Here is a 27,266-nt window from a genome sequence, read left to right on the forward strand (position 1 = left end):
CTGAATCGCCGCCGGAAAATCTCGGGTGGATAACGAGGGTTATCCACAAAGTAATCAGCCATTAGACGCTGGTGCGCACCAGCGTGGTCTCGTTGGATGGTCCGCCGATGCGTAATCGCATGAGGGATCGCAGCCTCCGCTGTGCGCGCCGCTTCCTCCTGGGCGGCCTGGTGTTGCACCTCTTGAACCAGAGAATTCCACGCGTCATTCCACAAATTGTCCATTTCAGTCCAAAAATTCTAGTGAGAGAAAGTTTGAATGATGAAGAGTTGGAATGGTGTGAAAATAATGAATGAGATGGGGTGTATTTATAGGTGATAAATTGAATTAAAAAAAATATCCGCCGTCCACCGGCGTGCCTATTCGCCGCTTCCGCCCCGGACCGGCGCATCCTCGCCCCGATTATGCCTGATGACCGTCCGCCCCGGAAAGTTCGTCCGCCTCAGGGCTGACGTCACATACACTATAATCCGCCCCGCCGTCGCCCCAACCCGCAGCTATAGCCGCGCCGAACCATAGTGGATATCCTTAGATTATTTAAGCAGAAAAATTATGGTTTGGAATACTCCAACAATGGCAAAATTCCACTAATTCGGATTATTGACCCTAGATTTATCAGTAACATACAAATACCACAAATGAAAATATACAAATCGAATTCAACATACAATTCGAATTTAGCATAAAAGTAGCATTAATTCCATAATTTGAATTGAACCCTAAATTTGTCATTTGCCAAGTCATACCTTAGGATAAGTTTGTGTCAGAAATCTATCGGGTCGGGTTGAAAGAGAAATTTACACATTCCGGTACAGTTCATAACTTTCCGTGCAACATTTAAAGTATACCGGGAAAATCAAACTAGTTTGAAAGTTCAGAACTTTACGGGGAATTTGCCTTACAACAATTGTATTAATAACTTTTTAAATGCTTTTGACGTATTATTATCCGTGTATGATAAATACCATAATAATAAAAGGAGGTTCAAATTTTAAATACCAAGGAAAAACGTTGTCCAAAAATCTCATCAAAAGCGATACTTGCACTGTATTGGTCTATTGGGTTGTGTAGCAGTATGATTTGTTGGAATTTGGAATGATCTGACAAACTATGCCATTTTGAACATTGTCTTTGGTTACTTGGATTTATTTATATTGGCGTGGAACCTCTAAAATGAAACCCAGTTTCACTCACTCACCCAGTTGTATCCATTATAGTGTTGAATTTGATCCAAAATCATTTCTTTTTTTTAGATGATGGATGAGTCAGATAAATAATTCTTGTTATTAAATCAAGTACTAGGAGATGGGATTTTATATTCTTCACGTCTATATTAAATATTTCATATTTGACTGACACAGATTTTAAAAAATTATTTTATTTTATAAAGTAAAATGAGTTGAAAAAGTTATAGAAGGTGAAACCAATTTTTATATATTTATTTTATAATAAAATTTGAGTAAATAAGTTAGTGGATTATGAGTCTACCTACCAAATATAGTAAAAATGAAATGTGATATTATTGACAGACGAAAAAAAATAGTAGGACATTTTACGGAGGAGAGATGGAATATATCTTTATCTATACTAATAACATTGAACATACCTTACATGCTACTTTAACTTGTCAATATATATTACCTTTTCGCAACTTATCTTAATATCATGTCATCTTGGATAGATGAATAACATACAACATGGCCTAGAGTCTAGAGATATTTTGTATATGTCTGAGTTAGATTATTTTCCCAAGAGGTATTATGATATAAACTTAGATAGTTGCAATTATTTCAATAAATTAGTAAATAAGGTCATTTTGTAATTCTTAACATTTTTTGAAAGAAGAAATTAATTAGCAAATTCAAAATAGATCAATTCCCGTTAATTTATGGCGATGTACGATTTATCATTCCTCTACTGAATCCCTTTTTGGTAATATGCGAAAGAGTAGGGGTGGAATCGCAAATAGCGTAAAGTTGGAATACTCTGAAAGAAAAGAATCGGACCTGCCTTGAATTCTCTGGCACTCCAACTACTGGTTTAAAATCCCCAAACGAATTGCAACTGAATTGATAGATATCGATCGATGGGATCCAGCGCAGAGTTTCCGGAGGGGACGTTGCAGAACGTACTGGAGCAGGACTCTTTGAAGTGGATTTTCGTCGGCGGCAAAGGTGGCGTCGGCAAGACCACCTGCAGCTCTATCATCTCAATCTTGCTCGCCAGCATCCGTGAATCTGTGCTCATCATCTCCACCGATCCCGCCCACAATCTAAGTGATGCCTTCCAGCAGAAGTTCACCAAGTCTCCCTCGCTTGTTAATGGCTTCTCCAACTTGTATGCAATGGTACAATTGTTCCCTCACCACTCCCGCAATGTTTCCATCTAATTGAAGTTTTTTTCATCATTTTATTGATGTATCGATTGATTCTCGATCGTGTGAACTTAATTTGATTCGTGTTGGAGTTCCAGTCTTATCACCTAATCGATGTTAATTAGTTTTTCTATTCATCATAGTTTCCCCCAACTTACATGGTTTATGATTGTAATTCATTGTTTGTGGGGGGTTTTATGGATCTTCTCGATTCATTTAAGGTGTTGAGTGTATCAAAAGATCTGTTTTTGTTTCGAATTGTTTTTATGCATTGTAAGTTGGATTGTTGCATTTCATTGAATGAGATTCCTCTTCTAGGAAATTGATCCGACTGTGGAACATGAAGATTCTCTTGGATCAGCTGCAACTGATGGATTTGTGTCAGAACTAGCAAATTCTATCCCAGGAATCGACGAGGCAATGAGTTTTGCGGAAATGCTAAAGTAAGTCTAAAGTGTACTATGCCGTTGGCTTTGGCAAATGGTTTTTCTTTCTATCGAATGTCACTTATTATGCATTTTCCATCCTTCATTGAGGAATTTAAACCCATCTACTTAGTGTAAACGAATGGATTTGTGGATTACATTGGTCTTCCTGAAGAAGACATGATTAACTTTTGGAATATTCTCCAGGCTTGTGCAAACCATGGATTATTCTGTCATAGTATTCGATACAGCTCCAACCGGCCACACCCTACGGTTGCTACAGTTTCCTTCAACCTTAGAGAAAGGGCTTGCAAAGATTATGAGCTTAAAGAACAGATTTGGTGGCTTGTTGAGCCAAGTATGATTCGCTCTTTCATTAAGTGTACTACAGTTCATATTGAAAAAAATCAATTACAAGGTTGAGACTAAGGGGATTCTTCGTATAAGAAGGATTGCGAGTACTTTTACTAATTTCAATAAATTATAAGAATTGCCGCCTCTATTATTATGTTCATACTTATTGATTATCAAGATTGATGGTCAGTTTTATGTTATTCTAGCCCCCAAAGTAAGAACTTTACTCTTCTATTGGGTGTATCTTGTACGTTAATGCTAGTCTAGGTTTTCTGTTCTTACATACGAATCTCATTATGACAAATAGCTTATGATACGCTGAGGTCTCCAAAAACATTTTTTGCCAAGTTTCATTTTCTCTCTCTCTCTCTATAGTTCAGTTATTAGTTTATACTCTTCTATGCTTTGTTGATTCATTCATGAAAATAACCTGCTCTCGGTTTTCTTCACGGCAGATGACTCGCCTCCTTGGTGTCGGTGATGAATTCAATGAAGACGCCATCCTTGGAAAACTTGAGGGCATGAAAGAAGTAATTGAACGAGTGAACAAGCAGTTTAAGGATCCTGTAAGATTTTAAATCGCTCTTAATAGACATTTCTCGTATATCATTGTCCCTGAAAGCTAATTCAGTAATTGAACTATACCCATGTTTACATTTACTGCCCTAAAAATCTTGATGTTGTACCCTTCTCTTTTGGCAGGATTTGACAACCTTTGTCTGTGTCTGCATTCCAGAATTCCTCTCTCTTTATGAAACTGAACGGCTCGTGCAGGAGCTTACCAAATTCGAGATTGATACACATAATATCATCATTAACCAAGTAATTTATGACGAAGAAGGTAAATTACGTCCTAATATTTTCGTCCTTCCAAATCCATTTCGTTACTAAATAGTTGCACTGGCCTTCTCAGTTGTGGAGTCAAAGTTGCTCAAAGCTAGAATGCGCATGCAGCAGAAATACCTGAATCAGTTTTACATGCTATATGATGACTTCAACATAACTAAGCTGCCATTGTTGCCCCAAGAGGTATGTACGTAATATAGATTGTCACAAAGAAATGATATATGCTCCACTGTAAAGATGACAATGATTCTTGGTGATGTATGATCGCTCTAATTGATGAGTGTTGTGTAACAGGTTTGTGGGGTTGAAGCATTGAAAGCATTTTCGCGCAATTTTCTATCCGTGTACCAACCATCCATCACTCGAGGCACACTAGAAGAGGTGGAGCAGAGAGTATCAGCATTGAGAGAACACCTCAAGAATGCAGAGGCAGAACTGGACAGACTCAACAAGGGGAAGCAGAAGGCTTAGAGAGAGTGTGAGCTTTGATTTATTTGGAAGTTATGTTTTACTCATTTTTGTTGGCGATACGAGACTTTGTAGTAGAGTTGACTAGGCCTTGGATCTCATTCAATGTTGTACCATATGTAAACGTGCTGCATTAATCAGCCATATGAATAACGTTTTTCTTTATTACTAGAAAATACTGACGTTTTACTTGTAGTCACAATCATTGTTTTGTAGTTCCATTTTTATGATAAGTTGTACTAGTATTATTTGTATATTAGGGTTTGTAATAAAGATTCTTGTGACACACGTTGGATTTATACTATTGATTTTTATACACACGCAATTTTTCAGTTTTGGAAATTAAATGTTTTCTCCTACTGGCTGGTTTATGCAGAAAATTCTAGTTACGAATGAACGTTTCATCGCATGAATCACGTCGCATCGATTGTTGCTTGATCACTCATGAAAATATAAATTACTCCGGATGCTTTAAAATCATAATCTTGAAATTGGTCAAATCACAGATTCTTGAAATTGATGGTGAGAATCCGTTTGTTCATTCTCTTACAGCCATGTTACTGCAATAGGACTCCTAACAGAATGATTATCCGAATTCCACACGAGAGCCAAATGAGAAGTTAGTGGATACTATCCCTTTTGCAATGAAGGTCACTTTGTAGCTTAACTTTTGTCCAATCTTCCTAAAATTCAATACTCGAGGCCTTACGATGATCGATATACCTTGGGGTTCAGATACTTTGACAGCATAACTGCTGACCGCAATGCCAACGTTGGTTACTCTTCTTTTATATGTTGATGTTGTGTTTTTAGCACTGCTGCTGAATTGGACAGCAAACGAAGGGTAGTTTAGGTCTCCGGTTTGGAAATCAGAAGCATCTGGACAGGTGAAGTTCCCTCCGAAGAAAAGGCCTATTTGTGTAGAGTTGTAGCTTAGACTGCACAAGTGAGGTAGTCTTTGGTGGAGATGTCGTAGATCAAGCCTGGATCAGCAGCCTTCTGGGGGCTGACGTGGCCAGAGCCAAATGCAAAGGCCACATCTTCAATTGGTGAGCCTTGTGAGTCAAGAATGTAGGCTGTAGTCATCATAGCTGATTTGATTGCTGCAGGTGACCACTTTCTGTGCCGTGATTTGAGCAGTGCTGCTAGGTCACTGATGTGGGGCAGGACATGGAAGTGCCCGATACAATGTTGAAACGAATGCGCCTCCTGTCGCTTGTGAGCTCCGTGGGGCTTATGTTTGGCGGCCATGCTGCAAGGATGTTCACCCCTGGTGCGGTGATGTCTGGTTTGATAATGTCTGGTTCGAACAGACTAGGCCAGCGTGAGGAGAATGCGGCCATGACCGGGGCTGGGCTGTTGTAGACTTCCCCATCAAATGTGAGCACTGCAGTTGCATTGGTGGTTGAGTTTGAGTACATTTTCACTGCCTTTGATGCTGCAGCTCCTAGAGATGCAGCAGGCAGGACGTGGGCGTCCGCTAGCAGCTCCTCGCCTTGATTCTCGCCGTTTGCAAGGATCATGCCGGCTCCACCAGCCATCCTTGCTCCCCTTTCTCAACTCTGCTGTTGATCCCTCTGTCACAGATGACAATCCTCCCCTTGACTAGCCTCGGGGAGAGGGAGTTGGCGGTGCAGAACCTAGTGCCACGGCCACCTGCAGTGTCACCGTATGCCAGATGCAACGGAGTGGTGGGAGCCTTCCCCGAGTAGAGTGAGGTGCCAAGGAGAATCTGGCCATCACCAAGCTCGACTCTGGCTGGAAAAACGCGGTCCATGTAGCTTGCAGCAACGGTTGCCATCCACGGTGCAATGTTGCTAACGGAGGAACCCAAGGGTCCTGAGTTGCCAGCTGAGGCCGTGACCAAGACTCCCTTTTTAACCGCACCAAATGCTGCAATGGCCATGCTGTCCGCGTACTAAGGCTTCGAGACACCTCCCAGAGACAGAGACAGCACATCCACACCATCCCTGACTGCTTGCTCCATTGCAGCTACTATATCAGAAGTTGCACATCCAAGCTGGTAGCAAGCCTTGTATGCTGCAATTCTTGCTGTGTATCTCATGCCACTTGCTGTCCCTTTCGCCAGGCCTAGGAAGTTCGCGCCTTTAACAAGATTCCCTCCTGCAGTCGAGGAAGTGTGCGTGCCATGGCCCTGGGAGTCACGAGGGGACCGGTAGTCTGAGGTCTCATTCACCCTCCCAGCAATGGCCTCATACCCTTTGAAGAAGGCCTTTGCACCTACAAGCTTCCGGTTGCAATTTGAGGCTGCGAATTTGGGACCAGCCTTACATTTCCCTCTCCAATGAGAGGGCACCGGAGGCAGGCCCTTGCCACGGAAGCTGGGGTGCTCCGGCCATATTCCTGTATCGACCACCCCAATGATCACATCAGAGGCCAGATTCTCAGCATCCCACAAGCCTACCCCCTCTTCTAGGCCAAGGAAATGAGGTGAATGAGTTGTGTGAAGGCTGTATAGTTCATCCATGGTGGCAGAGTCCGCTTTGGCTAGAGACTCAAGATGCTGCTTTGACAGCCTTGCAGAGAAGCCAGAAATGACATTTTCATAAAGGAGCTCTGCCTCCTGTCCAACTTCTGAGTCTACATTGATAGACTGAATCATTGCTTCATACCATCTTCTTGACGTTCCAACAGAGACGTCGAAAGCCCTCATCTTGGACTTGTCCATGTGGACAACGTACACGTTCGAGTCCATGGCAGCATAAGAAGTTGAAACAACATTCAGAGCCAGAGCTAGGAGGAAAATCCTTTGCATCATAGCTGCTTCTGTAGGAAATCAGCAGAATAAGCACAAATTTCAAGACAATGATAGTATAACTTGCAAGCATTTGTGCTTGAAAAAGATAAACTTCTTACCTGGCATCAGAATCAAGAACCAATTGCAGTTGTTGGTCAGAAACTTAGTGGCTGCAATGCACTCTGAATGGATTGACACATTTATAGATGGAAAAATGTAAGCTGAGGCGTGCTATCCTATCACTAATGTATATGAGAAAGATCAGAGCAAAAGCTGCACAAGTTTGATGAGTGTGAAAGTATTGCCAGCAACTTTTATTCAGCACAATCCTGAATTCTTCAAAAATCTGCATTCTTAAGAAACGATTAGTACTCAAAAGAGATGGATAGAAGACAATCAAAGACATGTTGCAATGATACAATGTAGTGGTGATTTGGTTAGTGGACAAAATGGACCAGCAGCCATCATACTAGCCTTGCTTCTACTTCAAGGCTTCTTCCTCATCACTAGTTTTGATGGACCGAACCCGTGATCTCTCGATTGTCTCATGCTCTTTTTGCTTCCTCCTTTAGTAGTGAGGATGGACCATTCCTTTGAACATTGATTTCATCTTTATTATCACTCCACAGTAGAGTTAGAAATGTGATCTTAAAATTCATTAGAAATGGCTCTCTTTGCTGCTTTGAATGTTTTTTTTATGGGACTGAATTTTGTTACGATGTTTTTTGTTGGTGTTGTATGGGTTGTTGTTTACTGTTGTTGAGCAGTTTTTTAAAGGATGACTTAAATCCTAAAACCCTCAATTCAGTATTCTTAAACCCTCTACAGGTGATCAATGGTGTGGCCAGAAAAATGGGGTTTTTTATTATCTTCTTTTCTTTTGGGAGAAAATAAATAAATAAAGTTCTCAAAAATGGAATTTTTTGTACATGCGAATTTAAGTGGGCTAATTTCATTAATGGTAACACAATCTTTACATATTATGGATACTGTGATAACTTTGAGGTGAAGTTTACTTTGAAATTGTTAGAACGGGTGAAGTTTTATTTGTGTAGGGTGGGTCCTGTTAGGTTGGGATTTTTGGGCCTAATTGAAAATTAATATGTATTTTCAGTCACTCATTCACAATTTTCGCGCGATGTCAACTACGGAGATATTATGTCAACTAGGGGGCATAATTGTCATTTTCGCCCGATGTCAACTACAGATACATTATGTCAACTACGATGTCAACAACAAACGTTATTTATGTCAACTATTATGTCAACAACAACATTTTACAAATAATTAATGTCAACAACAAATATTTTCATATCAATGACCTATATTATTTATGTCAACAACAACGTTTTACATATAATATATGTAGATATATGTAGTTGACATTATATGTATGTAGTTGACATGGATTATATATGTAATTGACATGGATTGTACACATAGTTAACATTATATGTGTATAGTTAACATGAATTGTATATGTAGTTGACTTTACATGTGTGTAGTTGACATGAATTGTATATGTAGTTGACATGAATTGTACACATAGTTGACATTATATGTGTGTAGTTGACATGAATTATATATGTAGTTGACATAGATTCTATATGTACTTGACATTAAAAAAAGAGAGATAGTTAAATCTTGAATCTAACTCTTAGCAACTAATTCCCAACTAGGGAATATCACCAAACACCTAGAGTGCATTATGATTAAGCTTGATTCCCCAATCCAGCTCACAACCAACACAATTGATAATCCAAACCCTAAAACTTCCAATTCCATAAACGAATAAATAGTTAAGATTGCAAAAAATGGACGACCCCTCGGTGCGGAGGAAGTGGACGGACGCGGAGAACGTCGCGCTTTCCAAGGCGTGGGTGAGTGTCTGTGATACGGTCCCAAGTCAGCCGGCTCCAGCCTCCAGTAGAATCGGGGAAGCGTCGCCGGGAACAGAGGAAGAAGCATCGCCGGAAGAGGAGGCCGTCCAGGAGGATGAACGTCTGCAGCAGCCATCTATTGCAATGTCGAGGCCGAAGAGGAAAGTGAAGCAACCGGATAAGTTTGGTGACTTCGTCACCACGTAGGAGTCGTGTTATTTATTTCCTTGCTATTTATTTTTGATATGTTTTTGAGTCATTAATATTCTATTTTATTTATTTTTGGTAATTTAGCGTCTCGGGTTTTCTTTGTTGGTTCTTTCCCGAGATAAATTAGGATTAGGCGTCGAACCAACCCTAGGGTCCTTAGTCTATAAATAGGGCTATGTTCATCAAACTTTATTATGAATAAAAATTAGCATTTTGCCCACAACACGTGAATAACTCTAAAATCTAGTTCACAGCTGCCCGACGGAGGAATTCCGCGCACAGCGAGAAGCTAGAATTTCCGACGATCCTACGACTGGACGCCGGAAGCCTTCTTGGATCGACGAGCAGATTACCGCCGACCACCGTTGAGGAATCAAGTCCTTAACATCTGGTGCTTTCATCCAGTACTCATGAAGCGTTACAACACAAACAACGGGAAATCAGTATGGGGCATGAGTCGCCCAGATTCGTACCCAATTAATAGGTTTGGGGGTCGACCACCGTTCGGGAGCCGCCGCGATGGGGTAGGATTAAATCGTTCCTCAGGGGACGACGGGGACACCGAGGGTCGGCAACGGACGATCTCCATCCGGACGACCATGTCAGCAACAAACTTGATCAAGTTTTGGAGAAACTGGAAAAATTCGACGTATGGAGGGAGGACGCCGATCGGAGGTTCGAACTTCTTGAACCTTCGAACACGCGTGATCTGGACATGCCATCCGCGTTCGACGAGGGTGAAGATCCACCGTGGTACGTTAATCGAAGGAACAGACTGATGGAAAAAGGGTTTTCGACCCGAAACCCTACTTGTGGTGTTCGCGACGGGCCGCCAGAGGAGAGGGGGCGTCGCGAGGGGAGAAACCGAACGGACCCAGGCTGGGATTTGCATGGGGACAAATCACAGTGTTTCAACCGCCCTGCATCGTGTTGGGACCCCCCGCAGCGTTACCAATCTAGCGTCTCCGGCTATGAGAAGCCACAGAGGGTTAAGATGCATCCCCCACGATTCAATGGCTCCGACGCAACTAATTGGGTGTCTAGGGTACAGTACTACTTCAATCACGTCATGATGCCTGACGCTCAACGTTTGCACTACGCTGTAATGTTGTTCGACCCGCCGGCGGCAGAGTTGGTTTTCAATTATTGTGCGAACAATGATTTCGTAACATGGCAGGATTTCTTGGAGGATGTACGTCATCGGTTTGACAGGCAGAGTTTCAAGAACTATTATGGCCTTCTCGCCAAGCTTACACAAATAGGCTCGGTGTTGGAATATCATGATACATTCAAGAAGTACCTCAATCGGGTGCAAGGGGTCCCGGAATCGGACTTATTTACCCTATTTGTCGCTGGCCTCAAAACGGACATGCAAGAGCGCCTTCAGTTGCACCGTCCATCGTCGCTTGCGACCGCGATGGCCCTGACATTGGAGTTGGCGGACATCCAGGCGGATCGTGGCCAACAGTCGGGTACAACCACAGGTTCGCGCAGACCATGGCAGAATCGGGAGCCCCGAGGGCAGCCAGGATTTCCCTCAGCGCAACCCACGTCTCAGGCTCCCTCGGCCTTTCGTACTCATGACGGCCATTTCGAGTTTTTGGTGATGCCTTTCGGCCTTACGAATGCGCCATCCACATTTCTGGCCGCGATGAATGCGATCTTTCAACCGTTGCTAAGAAAGTTTGTGATCGTGTTCTTTGATGACATCTTGGTTTACAGCCCTTCGGTCGGGGACCATACTCGTCACTTGGCAGCGGTCCTGGGTGTTCTACAGGAGCACAGTTTCTTCGTCAAGCTCTCTAAATGTTCGTTTTGTAGCTCGACGGTTGAGTACCTCGGTCACCTGGTCAGCGACGGTTCACTCAAGGCGGACCCATCTAAAATTGACGCAATGACAGCGTGGCCCCAACCAAAGAATGTGAAGCAACTTCGGGGTTTTCTCGATTTAACGGGCAACTACCGTCGCTTTGTCGCTCAGTATGCCTTAATTGCAGCCCCACTCACTGATTTGCTTAAGAAAGACGCGTTTGAATGGTCCTCCGCAGCGTCGACGAGTTTTGAGGACTTGAAGTTGGCCATGACACGTGCGCCAGTTCTTCGACTGCCCGATTTCAATTGACCTTTTTGCGTAGAAACCGACGCCTCGGACTTGGGCATCGGGGCGGTTTTGTTGCAGGACAATCATCCCATTGCCTATTTCAGCAAAAAATTGGGTCCTCGCCGGCGGGTGGCCTCGACCTATCACAAAGAATTATACGCTATCGTGGAGGCTGTTCAGAAATGGCGCCAATATCTACTGGGCCGGGAGTTTGTCATACGAAGCGATCAAAAGAGTTTGAAAGAGTTACTTCAACAAATAGTCCAAACCCCGGACCAGCAGTTGTATGTTCGCAAGCTAATGGGATACAAGTTCGTGATTGAATATAAAAAAAAGGCAGCACGAATAAGGCTGCAGATGCTCTGTCTCGCCGAGAGGAGTCGTTGACGGCAGACATCACGGTAGACGATGAGGAGGTGGCTGCCGCGGACAGGGAGACAGACCGCAGCTGCGATCTTCTGGCGGCTGCAGCTCAGCCGGTCCCCCAACTTATTGAATTGTTGAGAAACGAGACGAGATCGTCACCCGAGATGCGCGAGATCGTGAAGGATATTGCGGAGGGGCGTGCGCCACCTCACTTATCTCTTGTGGATGGTCTGGTTTACTACAACCGTAGGATTTATGTGGGGTCGCGCTCGTCTGGCAGGATGCCTATTCTAACAGAGTACCATTGTTCTCCGTCGGCGGGGCACCCGAGTTTCGAACGAACTTTGAGGCGTGTGGCAGCAGGGTTTTACTGGCGGAATATGAAGAAAGATGTGAAGAAATTTGTAGAGGCTTGTGTCGTTTGTCAAACTACGAAGTACTCAACGCAAAAGCCTGCAGGGTTGCTGCAACCTTTGCCGGTCCCGTCTCAGGTTTGGGAGGACGTCTCGATGGATTTCATCACGGGCCTACCACAATCTCTAGGATACACAACGATCATGGTGGTGGTGGATCGCTTATCTAAGTACGCGCACTTCGCGCCCCTGCCGACCCGTTTTGAGGCCTTTAAGGTGGCACATCTATTCATTAATACAGTCGGCCACCACCATGGATTTCCAAAAACCTTGGTGTCAGATCGTGATTCCGTCTTCTTGAACCAAGTCTGGAAGGAGTTAATGCGCCTAAGCGGCACAAAGCTGAATTTCTCCACGGCCTATCATCCGCAGTCTGACGGACAGACGGAGGTCCGCAATCGGGGGTTAGAACAGTATTTGAGGGCCTTCACGGCGGATCGCCCGTCCAAGTGGGCTAACTTCTTACCCTGGGCCGAGTTAGCGTTAAATTGCTTCCATCACGCGGGACTGGGGATGTCCCCATTCAAAGCCCTTTATGAGCGCGAGCCGCCGAGCCTCATCTTCGCCAGACCGTCGGCGGGTACCCCACCTTCGGTTGCTGATCTAATTACTCAGAGGGGGGAGCTTTTGGTGGCGTTACGTAGGAATTTGGAGAGGGCGCAGCAAAGGATGCGTGAGTCGGCTAATAAGCATCGTCGTCATATGGAGTTTAACGTCGGTGATATGGTCCTTCTCCGTTTGCAGCCGTACCGCCAGCATTCAGTGGCGTGTCCTCTGTCGGCCAAGTTGGCGCGTCGTTATTATGGACCATTTAAAATTTTGGAACGTATGGGCCAGGTAGCGTATCGTCTGGCCCTTCCGGAGGGGAGCAGGATCCACAATGTGTTCCATGTGAGCCTTTTACGGGTCTTCGTAGAGGGGGAGGGCGTCAGCGAGCCGATAGCGTTGCCGACGGAATTTTGTAGAAATAAACCGGTGGTGTATCCAACTAGAGCATTGGCCAGGCGAGTGCTTTGGCATGAGGGAGAGCCTAAGGAGCATGTGTTGGTTCGTTGGTCGGATGGTACGGGATCGCCTACGTGGGAGCCATTGGAATTGATCCAGCGTACGTTTCCTAACGTTCTCCTTGAGGACAAGGATTTTGTTATCGGAGGAGGGGTTGATACGGTCCCAAGTCAGCCGGCTCCAGCCTCCAGTAGAGTCGGGGAAGCGTCGCCGGGAACAGAGGAAGAAGCATCGCCGGAAGAGGAGGCCGTCCAGGAGGATGAACATCTGCAGCAGCCATCTATTGCAATGTCGAGGCCGAAGAGGAAAGTGAAGCAACCGGATAAGTTTGGTGACTTCGTCACCACGTAGGAGTCGTGTTATTTATTTCCTTGCTATTTATTTTTGATATGTTTTTGAGTCATTAATATTCTATTTATTTATTTTTGGTAATTTAGCGTCTCGGGTTTTCTTTGTTGGTTCTTTCCCGAGATAAATTAGGATTAGGCGTCGAACCAACCCTAGGGTCCTTAGTCTATAAATAGGGCTATGTTCATCAAACTTTATTATGAATAAAAATTAGCATTTTGCCCACAACACGTGAATAACTCTAAAATCTAGTTCACAGCTGCCCGACGGAGGAATTCCGCGCACAGCGAGAAGCTAGAATTTCCGACGATCCTACGACTGGACGCCGGAAGCCTTCTTGGATCAACGAGCAGATTGCCGCCGACAACCGTTGAGGAATCAAGTCCTTAACAGTCTGTGATGATCCTCTGGCTTCGAACAATTAGAGGATTGTCAACATGTGGGCCAAAGTTGCTGCAGCCTACATGAGATTTGCCCGGAGGGGAGGCCGCGCACCGAGGATGAGTGCCGGAAGGGATGGGACAGAATCAGGGCTGGGGTCTCGTGATTTTCGGGCTTGTACGCCAACGCCCTCCGCATGCAGAGCAGTGGCCAAACAGAGGATGACTGCAGGAGGATAGCGGAGAAAGCCTTCCCCCAGCCCGGGTTGTATAAGGAGTTCACCTACTGGAACTGCTACGAGGTGCTGATGGACTCCGAGAAGTTCAGGGCAGGTGTCGACGCTGGCTGGCCGAAGAAGCAACGACTGAACTATACCGGTGATTACAGCGGCAGCAGCTGCGGTTCCCACGACCTCCCCGAGGATGCTCAGGAGGTACAGTCGGCATCCCCCTTCGCTCGCCGAACTCGCCCGGTTGGTCAAAGGCGGGCGCAACGGGAGGCGAGGGGGGTGCCGGGGGGTCCCAGGAGGTACAGTCGGCATCCCTCCTTGGCCAGTCGTCGGAGGATCTCAAATTATTCGTGCGTCAACAAACGCGCGCTCAAATGGCCAAGACGTTAGCCCAATGGCGGACGGCGATGGACCCCGATGAGAAGAGTTTTCTTCACGCAATGCTCGTGAGCATGCGTGACGATTTGAAGACCGGGGGGGCACCGGGGGGTTCCGGCGGATACGGAGGCGACGGTGACGGTGGCCAGGGGGGCGACGAAGACGAGGAGTGAGGCGGATGTCGTGTTTTTTTAATAATGTATTTTTTTAAATTAATGTATTTTTTATTGTACTTTTTTTAATTTAAATAATATTATTGAATTTTCTCGTATCTGTGTCATACATTTAATTCCGTATTTTGTGTGATTGTCAATTATTTGTTTTATATAATTAGGGGTGATGTGGCTAGGCTATTGCTGGGCTATTGTTGAGCTATTTGCTTGTCCTGATGATGTGGCAGGAGGATTTTTAGTGCTGATGATGTCGCAGGAGGAGTTTGTGGCTGGGCTATGGCTGAGCGAAAGCCATTGGAGATGCTCTTAGAAATAGAAACAACTTTCGAATATGGGGTTTGCGTGGAGCCCTAAGGGAATTTTTTTGGTTATAAATTTGATTGTTACTATATTATTGGTTTTGGATAGAGGTTTTAGAGTGTCCACTATAATGTGGACACTCCGATAGCCCCGCCCCAAAATTTATCCATAGCCCCAAATTTATTATTCACAGTCCCAAAATTTTATTTCTGCGGTGGACACTTCCAATAGCCCCAATCTTTTTTTCATTTATGTTAATTCAATTATATTCAAGAACCAATTGCAGTTGTTGGTCAGAAACTTAGTGGCTGCAATGCACTCTGAATTGTACATGTAGTTGACATTATATGTGTGTAGTTGACATGAATTATATATGTAGTTGACATAGATTCTATATGTACTTGAAATTAAAAAAAGGGAGATAGCTAAATCTTGAATCTAACTCTTAGCAACTAATTCCCAACTGGAGAATATCACCAAACACACCTAGAGTGCATTATGATTAAGCTTGATTCCCCAATCCAGCTCACATCCAACACAATTGATAATCCAAACCCTAAAACTTCCAATTCATAAACGAATCAATAATTAAGCTTGCAAAAAGTTCAAATCCTATAACAAATCCCCCCATCCCTGCCTTCTCGGAGCAATCCGACGCCTCCGCCTGCCCCCTCGACCTCCCCAACCAGCTCTTCCGCGACATCAAATTCGCATGCGACGCCAACCCCCACCACCGCCCCAACCCCAATTCCTCCTCCACCCAGCTCCACCGTACGGCTGCTACCTCCGCCACCGCATTGCGCCCCTCCACCGCCGCCAAATCCCCGCCCCAGACGTCGGCCGCCGCCCTAACGACACGTGCTCCTCGACGACTCCGAGACGTGCGTCGATTCGCTGGAGAAGGCCCTCGGCGGGAGGGGAATCGAGCTCCGCCGCCCTAACGACACGTGCGGCATTGTTTACTGCTACTGCCCTAATTAAAACATGAAATTACCATTCTGCCCTTTCATAATTAATTAATCTAAAAATATTTTCCACGTGGCAAATTCTGGACCACTCATTTAATAAAAATGAGTGACTGATAATACATCACAATTCTCAATTAGGCTAAAAAATTTCAATTGATGCGTATGGTTTATATAATTGTTGTTAAATTATGCAAATATGGATTTATTTGTATTGTAATTCGTAATCGTACGTTGATTATGAAAATATTGATTTTGGGAAATATTATTGCTAAATTAATGTTAATTAGTATCCTGCTTGATCGGCTTATTAATTAGCTATTAATTAAAGTGTGTGAGTGGATACAACACTCTATTGATGAAGCCAGCTATAATTTGTTTCTTCGTTAACATGGCACACACAACACACACTCTTTTATCAAAACCAAACTCAACACCAATGAGTAGCTTATTTAAGATTTTTTTTATTAGAATCATAAACCCATACATACTTTTTCATCAACCCAGCCCAATATCGATGTAGCCGGCCAGCCCAGCCCATCAGTAAAACGAAGTAGGCTAGGATTGGGTTAATCTATTAAAGTGGGCGAATATTGCAACATTTGTTAAACCCAAATATGGCAGAATTATATTCATACACATTTTGAAATTCCTCCTTGCAGTTCAATTTCCTCAATTGTAAACTACAATTAAATATGAAATTCCTCCTTGCAGTTCAATTTCCTCAATTGTAAACTACAATTAAAACTAGAAGTTCTACTTCCTCCGTTTCAAAAAAAATAGAAATTTTTGGGAGACTTTTGTTTTCCGTAGATAAAATAAAGTGAGAGAGATGTAGAAAGAAAAAGTAATTAGAGTATTATTTTTAGTGAAGAATGAGGCACACCTCATTAGAGAGAAATGAATTACCAAAAAATTAGAGAGAAATGAATTACCAAAAAATAGAAGTGTAATATTTTTATGGTGCGGACGGAAATGGAGAGAACTTCTGTTTTTATAGAATGGAGAGAGTAGTATTAAGTAATTTATTGTGTAACTATTTTAAATTTATAATGATAATTAAAAAAAAATCAAAAATACATGAAAAAACTAAATTTCTACAACAGCCCAGCCTATTATACCAACTAAGAGCATCCGCAGCGGTTGAAGGACAGCGTCCGTCCGTGCCAGCGTCACTCCACCCGCTGTCCGCCGCTGGCACGCCGCTGCTCGATGCATCGAGCACGTCCGTGCCAGCGAGCAGCTGACGTGTCCTCCTTTGATTAGCCAACGGCAATACCGTTGGCAATTTTCTTTTTTTTTAAAAAAAATCAGATTTTAATTAAAAAATCTGATTAAAAATAAAAAAATATTTTCTCACTTCCCAAAAAATTGTATCCGTTTTCTCCTCACTTTTAATTTATTTTTCAATTTTTTCCCCCAAAAATTCACATTTTCATCTATAAATACTCTCACTTCTACACAAAAAATTTCACACCACATTACACAATTCTCATCTAAATTCTCTCATTTCCATTCTTACAATTCTCAATCTTTCTTTCACTCTTACAACAAAAAAATGTCCGACTCCGGCGATCACCCATCCGACTCCCGCGGTTGGAACAACGAATGGTTCGGCTCGCAACCATTTCCTAGTCCGGAAACGAAATTTTCGGTCCCTCCTCAAACCCAAAGTTCTCAAGCTCCTGGTGGCTATCGACCTTACCCGGTGGATGACCAAGATGCCCCCGAGGGGCAATGCGGGTACCTAGAGCGGGAGGGAGCGGCGGCTCTCAAACTACTCCTGTTCCTACTCGTGGTGTCCGCACCCCATACACTCCGGGGGAGATGGATCAATTATTCAAAGCATTTTTGTCTATCTCCGAAGATCCGGAGATTGACACAAACCAATCCGAGGACCATTTTTGGCGGCGCATCGGTCGCCGGTACAATCAAAACCTGCCGGCTGGAACAATGGAGCGCAACAAGAGTATGGTGCGCAATGCCATATACAGAGCCAACGAAGAAATTCAAAAGTTCCAGGGGTATTACCTTCAGGAAGAGCGGTCGGTGGGGAGTGGCAGAAGTGAGGTCGACATCATCAGTGCTGCGTTGGTGATGTGATATTTTAGAGTTCTTAATCAATGTAAAAAGATTATCAAGTTCAATTATTTTAACTCTAATAATACTACACTACTGCAAGAATACAGTATCGTAGTAGTATTTCAAGTGTCGATCCACAGGGAGGCGAGATTGCTTACACTTAATATGACTACACAAAGTATCAAAAGATCTTGTTTTGATTTTGAGATGGTTAACTAACTTAAGCTACTGAAATGAGATTTTTGACACGAGAAAGACAGGTCACTCCAAGTTGCTCACTAAGCTTGCGTTGTTTTACACCATTTACAACGAAACATACGACGGGATTATAATTATCAACCTAATCGCGTGCACTGAACATGTCTACGACGTATAGTTCACAGTCAGCTGAACACTTGTTCCATGAACCAACTTTCAACGACATTTAATTCCTGCGGATGCGCGGGAATAAATGTCGTCTACTATAATCACTTACCTAATCCACTATCAATTTATCCCCTGAACAGTTCTAAATCGAAAGCATACCAACAAACGATCAATCCTAAGCTATGTTAAAGAGACAATAGTTAAGATTTAACAACACTACATCAGTAGCCAAAAACGTAGCATTTTAATTATCAAACACATTGTTGGTATCAAACATACGATTCAAGGTGTTAAAACAAATACACAAGCCTAGATTACAACTCGGAGCAACAAAGAGAGCCTAGCCTATACACATGGTAGAATGTAGAAATAAAACCATAGGTGTGATGCTCTCGTCGAGTGGAGTCGGGATTCGGGAATGGATGGTCGGAATAATGGCCGGAATGCCTTCCTTCTCTTCTTCCTCTCCTCCTTTCTCCCCCTCTGTCTTTTTCTCTGTCTCGTTCCCCCCTTCCAATTCATTTTCCCAGCCTTTCTAATCCATCAACCGCTGGGTCAACTGCAAAATCGCAGTTACGCGACTAAAACGCCCGACCGGGCAAATTCAAAGGAGGTAATCGCCCGACCGGGCGAAAGGCTACTGCATGGCCTCGCGGGAAACGCCCGACCGGGCGTTTAGTTGAAATCAGAACGCCCGACCGGGCGAACTTTCTGGACTCCGCATGCACAATATGGAAACGCCCGACCGGGCGTTTAGCGACATCAAAACGCCCGACCGGGCGAACTCTCTGGAATCTCAGCTATGCATTTCCGACGAACTTCCAGCTTCTAACACCCGAAACTACACTCAAAGCACGACTTGGTGAGTTATAATTAACATGAAATCCGGGGTAAAGAATAGGAAATAAGCTTCGCATCAAATACCCCCAAACTTAAGCTCTTGCTCGCCCCGAGCAAGGTACATTTTTTTTAGCACAAAAACTCAACGCAAGTCTACCCCGCAGAGAAATTTTCATCACAAAGAATCATGTAGGGACGTGAGTGACAAAATCTAAACCCCCAACATTTCCAATCGAGATTTCCCACTCTCAAGAACAATCACTCATCCCCCTAGAACGTCAAGTTAAGGTGCACTTCAAAATAAGTCCAAGCATGCGATCAAACAACTCAAACCATCATCATTGACTCATTAAGCAATACTAACCACATAGACTCACAGATTTCAAATCGAACCTCTTTAACTCTACCAAGTTCTTTACACAACATCCACAAGCATCAACGATAAGGTCCAAGGTCTTATTTCAAGGTTGTAATGGGGCTAGGGACGAGGTAGGATAAGTATGGATAGTGAGCTCAAAGGCTACACATTTGAGTGCCAAAATCTTCCCTCCTACAACTTCCTTCCAAAGATTAACCAACGAAAAATTACAACCAAACCCACACTCCCCCAAACTTGAGATCTATTCCAGACGAGATTACACAAACAAACATAGAAGCTCTATCTTTATTTCATCAACTTATTTCTTTTTTTTTTTTTGTTTTTGTAAAGACCTCGACTTTTGTGAATTTGGAGGTCGTCTTTTTCTTTTTCTTGTTTTTTTTTTCTTAGAACTTCATTCTTTTCACCTTCTATCAAGTCTAGAAATGTCTACTCTTTACAATTCACCACTCAAACTCAAACCACAAAGCTCAACTTGTATTTAGCACCCAAATAGTAGCAAGGTCTATCGATGAGGCTAAAATTAGGCTTATTTCAGTGGCTAAGTGTTTGGCTAAGTGTTTACACAAAGAATAAGAAATTAATCTCAAGGTGGCTTCTAGGGGATCATTTGATGGACTAGGCATGTGATCATTTGGCCATGGAGTTCATCCTAGTGCCTTGTCCTCCCAAATCGTTAACACAAACGAACGCAAGCACTTCACTCGATAAAGCAAATCAATCCAAAATAATTTCCACAAGTCATGCGATTTTCATACTCTCCTCAACTTAAGAAATCGGATGTAATCACAACATGCTCTTTCAAATAAATTCATGCACCCATTCCATTCATCCTAAGCTTCAAAGATCAAGTAAGATCAAGTAAGATTTCCTAACCAGAAAGCCGAAGATAAAGCATGCACCCGTCAACTACATAGATTCAAAACATCTTTATCACGCAAAACACCCAAAAAACATACATCACAAATCATTCATAACCCCCCCCAAACTTGAATGCATCATTGTCCTCAATGCATGCAAAGAAGACAAATAAAGTAAAGGGAAAGGAAACTCCCCCAAACTTGGCATGACGTCCATAGTGCATTCGGGTGGGAGGGTGGGTGTAAAAAATCCTTTGCAGGTGTGCTTCCTCCTAAGCTCCAATCCTAACTCCCAGTTGCTCCTACAAAAAAAACAAAAACTACAAAAAGAAACTCTCAATTCAAAAAAAAAAATGTTGGAGGAAAGAATTGAGCAAACAAAACCTCCAACATATGAAATCAAAAATAAAAACAAAAAAAACTTGGGTTGCCTCCCAATCAGCGCCTTTGTTTATAGTCGTTGGCTCGACCTTCTTCATCCTTGGTCTACACTTTCGGATTCTCTAGTGTGACCACCTCTTCTGTCTCCGTGCCACTTTCAACTCCAACATAGGCCTTCAAGCGTTGGCCATTCACCTTCCAAATGCTACCATTCTTCTGATCCCGAACATCCACAGCACCATAGGGGTATACCTTGTGCACCACATAGGGACCCCACCATCTTGACTTGAGCTTGCCCGGAAACAGTCTAAGCCGAGAGTTGTACAAAAGGACCAGTTGTCCCTCATGGAATTGACGAGGCTTAATGGCTGCATCATGTACCCTCTTAGCACGCTCTTTGTAGAGATCAACGCTCTCATACGCATGAAGCCTAAACTCATCCATCTCATTCATATCGCACATCCTCTTCTCGGCTGCAGCATCATAATCCAAATTAAGCTTTTGCAAAGCCCAAAAAGCTTTATGCTCAAGATCTACCGGCAAATGGCAAGCCTTCCCAAATACCAATTTGTATGGTGAAGTTCCAATCGGGGTCTTATACGCCGTTCGATAGGCCCACAAAGCATCATCTAGCTTTTGAGCCCAATCCTTCCGAGACGGCCTTACAACTTTCTCAAGCACCCGCTATATCTCACGATTGGAGACTTCAACTTGACCACTTGTTTGGGGATGATAAGGGGTAGCAACCTTGTGTTGGACACCATACTTTCCTAGGAGGTTTTCAAACAATTTGTTGCAAAAATGAGTTCCTCCATCACTGATAATGGCTCGTGGTGTCCCAAAGCGGTTAAAGATGTGATTCTTGATAAATTTCAACACCACTTTGGCATCATTGGTTGCCGAGGCCACTGCCTCTACCCACTTAGATACGTAGTCGACAGCAACGAGAATGTATTGCTGCCCATTAGACTTGGGAAACGGTCCCATGAAGTCTATTCCCCAAACATCGAAAAGTTCTACCTCGTGAATATTATTCATCGGCATTTCATTCCTCCACGAGATATTGCCGGCTCTTTGGCAACTGTCACATCGTTCTACATAGGCTTTTGCATCCTTGAAGATCGATGGCCAAAAGAATCCGGACTGAAGCACTTTAAAAGCAGTTCGTCGTGCTCCAAAGTGGCCGCCATACAACGAATCATGGCATGCAGACAAAATCTGAAGGTGCTCATGCTCTCCAACGCACCTTCGAATCACTCCATCACTACAAATCCGGAAGAGAAACGGATCTTCCCAAACATATGTGCGGGTGTCACTCAAAAACTTCTTCTTTTGGTTAGATGACAACCCTTCTGGTATAATGCCCGTGACAAGGTAGTTTGCCAAATTGGCAAACCACGGCACATATGTTTCCCGAGCCTCCACTTGCAACACTTGCTCGTCGGGAAATTTCTCATTTATCCTTTTCTTTCTTTCATCTTCCGTCTCTTCCAATCCCTCTAATCTAGACAGATGATCGGCTACCAAATTCTCGGTCCCCTTTTTGTCTTTGATTTCCACATCAAACTCTTGTAGTAAAAGGATCCACCTCACCAACCGAGGCTTTGCATCTTTCTTGTTCATCAAGTACTTGATAGCCGAATGATCCGTAAACACTACCACCTTCGTGGCAAGTAAGTAAGCACGAAACTTCTCAAAAGCATACACTACTGCTAGCATTTCCTTCTCTGTCGTGGTGTAATTCAGTTGAGCTTCGTTGAGTACTTTGCTAGCATAGTAGACAGCGTGTAGAACCTTGTCTCTCCTTTGGCCTAGAACGGCCCCCACAGCACAGTCCGAAGCATCACACATCAGCTCAAACGGCTTTGACCAGTCGGGTGTGATAATAATAGGAGCTTCGACTAGCTTTTTCTTCAGCAATTCAAATGCCTCAAGGCATTTCCCATCAAAGACGAACTTGGCATCCTTTTCAAGCAAGTTGCAAAGTGGCTTTGCAATCTTTGAAAAATCCTTTATAAAACGTCGGTAGAATCCCGCATGTCCAAGGAAACTACGGATGCCCTTCACATTCGTTGGGGGAGGTAACTTTGAGATCACATCAATCTTCGCCTTATCCATCTCCAACCCCAACTCTGACACCTTGTGTCCCAACACTATGCCTTCCTTTACCATGAACTGACACTTTTCCCAATTGAGCACGAGATTTGATTCTTCACATCTTTGTAGGACCCGTCTCAAGTTTTCTAAGCAAAAGTCAAATGAGGATCCAAAGACGGAGAAATCATCCATGAAGATCTCCATGATGTCTTCATTCATATCGGAAAAAATTGCCATCATGCAACGTTGCAATGTAGCCGGTGCATTACACAAACCAAAAGGCATCCGGCGGAAGGCATAAGTTCCAATAGGACATGTGAATGTCGTCTTTTCTTGATCTTCCGGGGCAATTGCAATCTGATTGTACCCCGAATATCCATCTAGAAAGCAATAATGGGAATAACCCGCAATCCTATCGAGCAACTGATCCAGAAATGGCAACGGGAAGTGATCTTTTCTCGTCGCCGTATTCAACTTTCTATAATCCATGCAAACTCTCCATGAGTTCACCAATCGAGTTGCCAAAACCTCATTCTTCTCATTGACGGTCACGGTTATTCCCCCTTTCTTTGGTACACATTGTACTGGGCTAACCCACTCACTATCGGAAATGGGATAGATCATCCCATATTTCAGCAATTTCTTCACTTCTTTTTCAACCACTTCCTGCATAAGTGGGTTCAACCTCCTTTGTCTCTCTCTTACCGGCTTAGCTCCATCTTCCATCAAGATTTTATGCATGCATATTGCAGGGCTAATTCCTTTGATGTCGGCAATGGACCAACCTAGAGCTTTCTTGTGTGACTTCAGTAGCTCTATCAACTTCAATTCCTCTTCATCATTCAACATCGCCGATATCACAACCGGTAAAGATTCATCCTCACCAAGGAATGCGTATTTCAGATTTGTCGGGAGTGGCTTCAATTCTAGCTTTGGTGGTACTTCAATTGAGGGCTGCACATCCGCCACAAAAGTATCCACCACACATTCATTCTCTAGACTTGGTTGATCAATTTGAGCATCCTCACTTTCATCAAAATCAAAATCAACTTTAATTGTCGAACCAAAGTCTCTTTCCAAGCTCCCCTTATCATAAACGCTTCCTTCTATACTTGCCGAGCAACGCATCTTGTCAAAGATACACTTGTCGAGGACATCAACTCTAAAGCACGCTTTTGCATCACTAGGATGCTTCATCGCTTTCTCCACATTAATGGTCACTTGCTCACCATTAATTCTAAACGTGACCGAGTTGTCCTTTGCTCCTAGCAACACGTCCCCTGTGGCAAGAAACGGTCTGCCAAACAGAATTGGCACCTCTTTGTCCTCGGGCATATCCAATACTATGAAATCAACGGGGATGACGAACTTGTCTACCTTGACCAAGACATCCTCTACTATTCCAGTGGGCTTCACAATGGAATGATCAGCCAGTTGTAGAGCAATGTCGATGGGCTCCATTCTGTTCTCCAGTCCAATGGCACGTGCTGTTTTCAATGCCATCAGTGAGATCCCCGATCCTTGATCCAATAGACATTTGGTGAAAATTGTGTTGCCTATCTCACAAGGAATCACACAACTTCCCGGATCCCTCTTCTTCATGGGCATCATTCCCGAAATCAATTGTGAGCAATTCATGCTCAATGCCACTATTCCCTCGTCTTGAAGTTTCTCCTTGTTTGCCATCATGTCCTTAAAGAACTTGGAGAACTTGGGGAAATTAGTGAAGAGGTCCACCAACGATACATCCACATTCACTTTTCGAATCACGTTCATCATCCACTCGAAGCTTTTCTCCTTTGGAGCTCTCTTCTTCCTCTTCGGTGGATATGGTGGAGGAGGAATGTGATCAGGGAAGTTGAACTTGCTTTTCGGGTCTAATGCCGGACTTGTCATCAGCTGTCCATTTGATCCCATCTCTACTTTCTGCTTTCCCTTCTTTTCTGCCAAAAACTTCTCGCTTAACTCGGATTCTACACCATTTTCCTTGCTGCCGGATGCAGCCTGTTCTTGACCATGTTGGGCACCCTGCACCAACGCGGGGACTTCCCTTACATGCCTCGTCCGCCCCTGCGTGCGAGGAATGCAAGCCTAACATCTCATCCGCCCCTGCGTGTGAGATGCCGGAAGTACCTTGGCCGTCCATTGATGGTGTCGAATCCAACTCACGACCACTTCTCAAGACCACTGCCTTACACTGTTCATTGCCTCTCGGATTAGGTACGGTATTGCTCGGGATGGTGTTAGGAATCCTCGTGTGTGATGCCGTGGCAAGCTGCCCTATCTGCGTCTCAAGATTCCTCATTGTCGCATCCATCTGCCCAAACTTTTCCACCGTCCTTTCCTTGAAATTTTCGTTCTCCTTTTGACTCTTAGTCATGAAAGAGAGAATCTGCCCCAACTGATCCTCGACGGTTGGCTTCTTCTCATAACCCGGCGGTTGAGTGTTGTTCCTCCATTGATTTCCCGAGTTGTTGCTAGGACCAGCCTGATTCCATCCCGTTTGTTGAGGCCTCCAATTTTGCTGATTGTTGTATTGGTTGCCTTGATTGAACCCTTGGCGATTGTTGCCAATATAGTTCACCTCTTCCACAGGTGGTCCTTGAAGACTTGGGCACTGATCAGTATGATGCCCGCCTTGGCACAACCCACATCTCATCACCGTCACAGCTTGGGGTTGAGGAGTCAGTTGAAGAGATTTAACTGCCTTTGTCATCGACGACATTTGAGTGCTAATGTCCGCCAGTTGAGCCTCAATTGCGGTCACTCTTTCCGCATCCTTGGTAGCACCAAATGTATCTCCCGCTCTATCAGCCCCTCGCCTTGGATTGTGCCAATTCCGTTGATTGTTGGCCAGCCTTTGAAACAAAGCCCTCACCTCATCGTGAGTTAGATCATCTAGGTTCCCATTCGAACCTGCAGTCACCAATCCCGTGCCTTCACTGTTGAGTCCCTTGTAGAATTTCAAAAGGTCATGCCCCGGAGCTAGTCCGTGACTTGGGCATTTCCTTATCAATTCCGTGAATCTCTTCCATGCTTCCGCGAAGGACTCGTCATACTTTTGTCGGAAAGAGGTGATCTCCTCTCTCAACTTCTCAATCTTCATAGGAGAATTGTATTCCAAGAGGAACAACGTCTTCAACTCTTGGAACGTTGCTATGTTGTAGCCCGGGATAGAGTCATACCAAGCTCTTGCTTTCTCCCTCAGAGAGAATGGGAATAAGACCCTCTTGATCAGATTGTGTTCCACATTCGGGGGTCTGTGAGAGTTCGTCAACTCGTAGAAGGCATTGAGGTGGCTCACCGGGTCCTCATCATCCCGTCCATGGAAAAGATTCCCCCCATTCACCAAACTAATATAGTGAGGTGGAATGTTGATGTTGTTGTTCGCATAAGCAAACTCTCCGGGGTACTCAATTCCCGATCTAAGAGTGTCGCCAAACCTCACAACGGGTGGTGGGACAGCGTTGTTGTTATTATTGTCGGCCATCGACTCAGCTTCCAGATCACTGTCACTATTCTCAAACAATGGGTTATCTCTGATTGGACTCGGCGAATCCTGTTGAATTTCAAACCCGGCTGAACTTCCTGACCCTTTCCTTCTTTGATAACAGAGTAATCCGAAAGGCGGTGTACCCTGAGATCTCGTGTGCATTCACGACTCTTTTTTTTTTTTTTTTTTATTATTAGTACCTACACAACAGAAAATACACCAAGCACAAGCATAAAATATTTCCTAATTACCGAAAGCGAGACCTCTCGACAACTTCGGGGTAAGTCCTATAAAACGTGTGTGCTAGTGTGCAAACAAAACTACCTAAAACTAAACTAAGAGTTAGCTAAAAAAAAATTACCTAAAATAATACACTCCTTCGTCTTCAAGTCCGGACGTGGTAGATGGCTATCACACCGTAGAACACGAACAATGTACCTAAAAAAACTCAAAACGAAAAATCAAACAAAACAAAATAAAAACTAAAACAATTAAGCATAAACAAGCTATTGCCTCCCCGGCAACGGCGCCAAAACTTGATGTGATATTTTAGAGTTCTTAATCAATGTAAAAAGATTATCAAGTTCAATTATTTTAACTCTAATAATACTACACTACTGCAAGAATACAGTATCGTAGTAGTATTTCAAGTGTCGATCCACAGGGAGGCGAGATTGCTTACACTTAATATGACTACACAAAGTATCAAAAGATCTTGTTTTGATTTTGAGATGGTTAACTAACTTAAGCTACTGAAATGAGATTTTTGACACGAGAAAGACAGGTCACTCCAA

The 27,266-nt window shown here is 43.8% G+C and overlaps 1 protein-coding gene, 1 non-coding gene and 2 pseudogenes across 2 annotated transcripts; 2 read left to right on the forward strand and 2 right to left on the reverse strand.

Annotated features, from left to right (window-relative positions):
- Positions 1-2,018: 2,018 nt before the first annotated feature.
- LOC121801455 (ATPase GET3A-like) lies at positions 2,019-4,785 on the forward strand. Its single transcript, XM_042200949.1, has 7 exons — positions 2,019-2,347; positions 2,693-2,817; positions 3,007-3,157; positions 3,609-3,719; positions 3,856-3,994; positions 4,067-4,182; positions 4,294-4,785. The coding sequence occupies exons 1-7, from the start codon at positions 2,087-2,089 to the stop codon at positions 4,468-4,470; spliced, it is 1,080 nt and encodes a 359-aa protein (XP_042056883.1). The 5' UTR covers positions 2,019-2,086; the 3' UTR covers positions 4,471-4,785.
- A 189-nt stretch (positions 4,786-4,974) lies between these two features.
- LOC121799505 lies at positions 4,975-7,466 on the reverse strand (annotated as a pseudogene).
- A 13,521-nt stretch (positions 7,467-20,987) lies between these two features.
- Positions 20,988-26,634, reverse strand: LOC121800985 (annotated as a pseudogene).
- LOC121801723 lies at positions 25,967-26,073 on the forward strand. The gene has a single exon (XR_006050659.1). It is a non-coding gene; the product is annotated as a small nucleolar RNA R71 (small nucleolar RNA).
- Positions 26,635-27,266: the final 632 nt, after the last annotated feature.

Source organism: Salvia splendens, chromosome 4 (assembly GCF_004379255.2).
Source record: "Salvia splendens isolate huo1 chromosome 4, SspV2, whole genome shotgun sequence".
Lineage (NCBI taxonomy): Eukaryota > Viridiplantae > Streptophyta > Magnoliopsida > Lamiales > Lamiaceae > Salvia > Salvia splendens.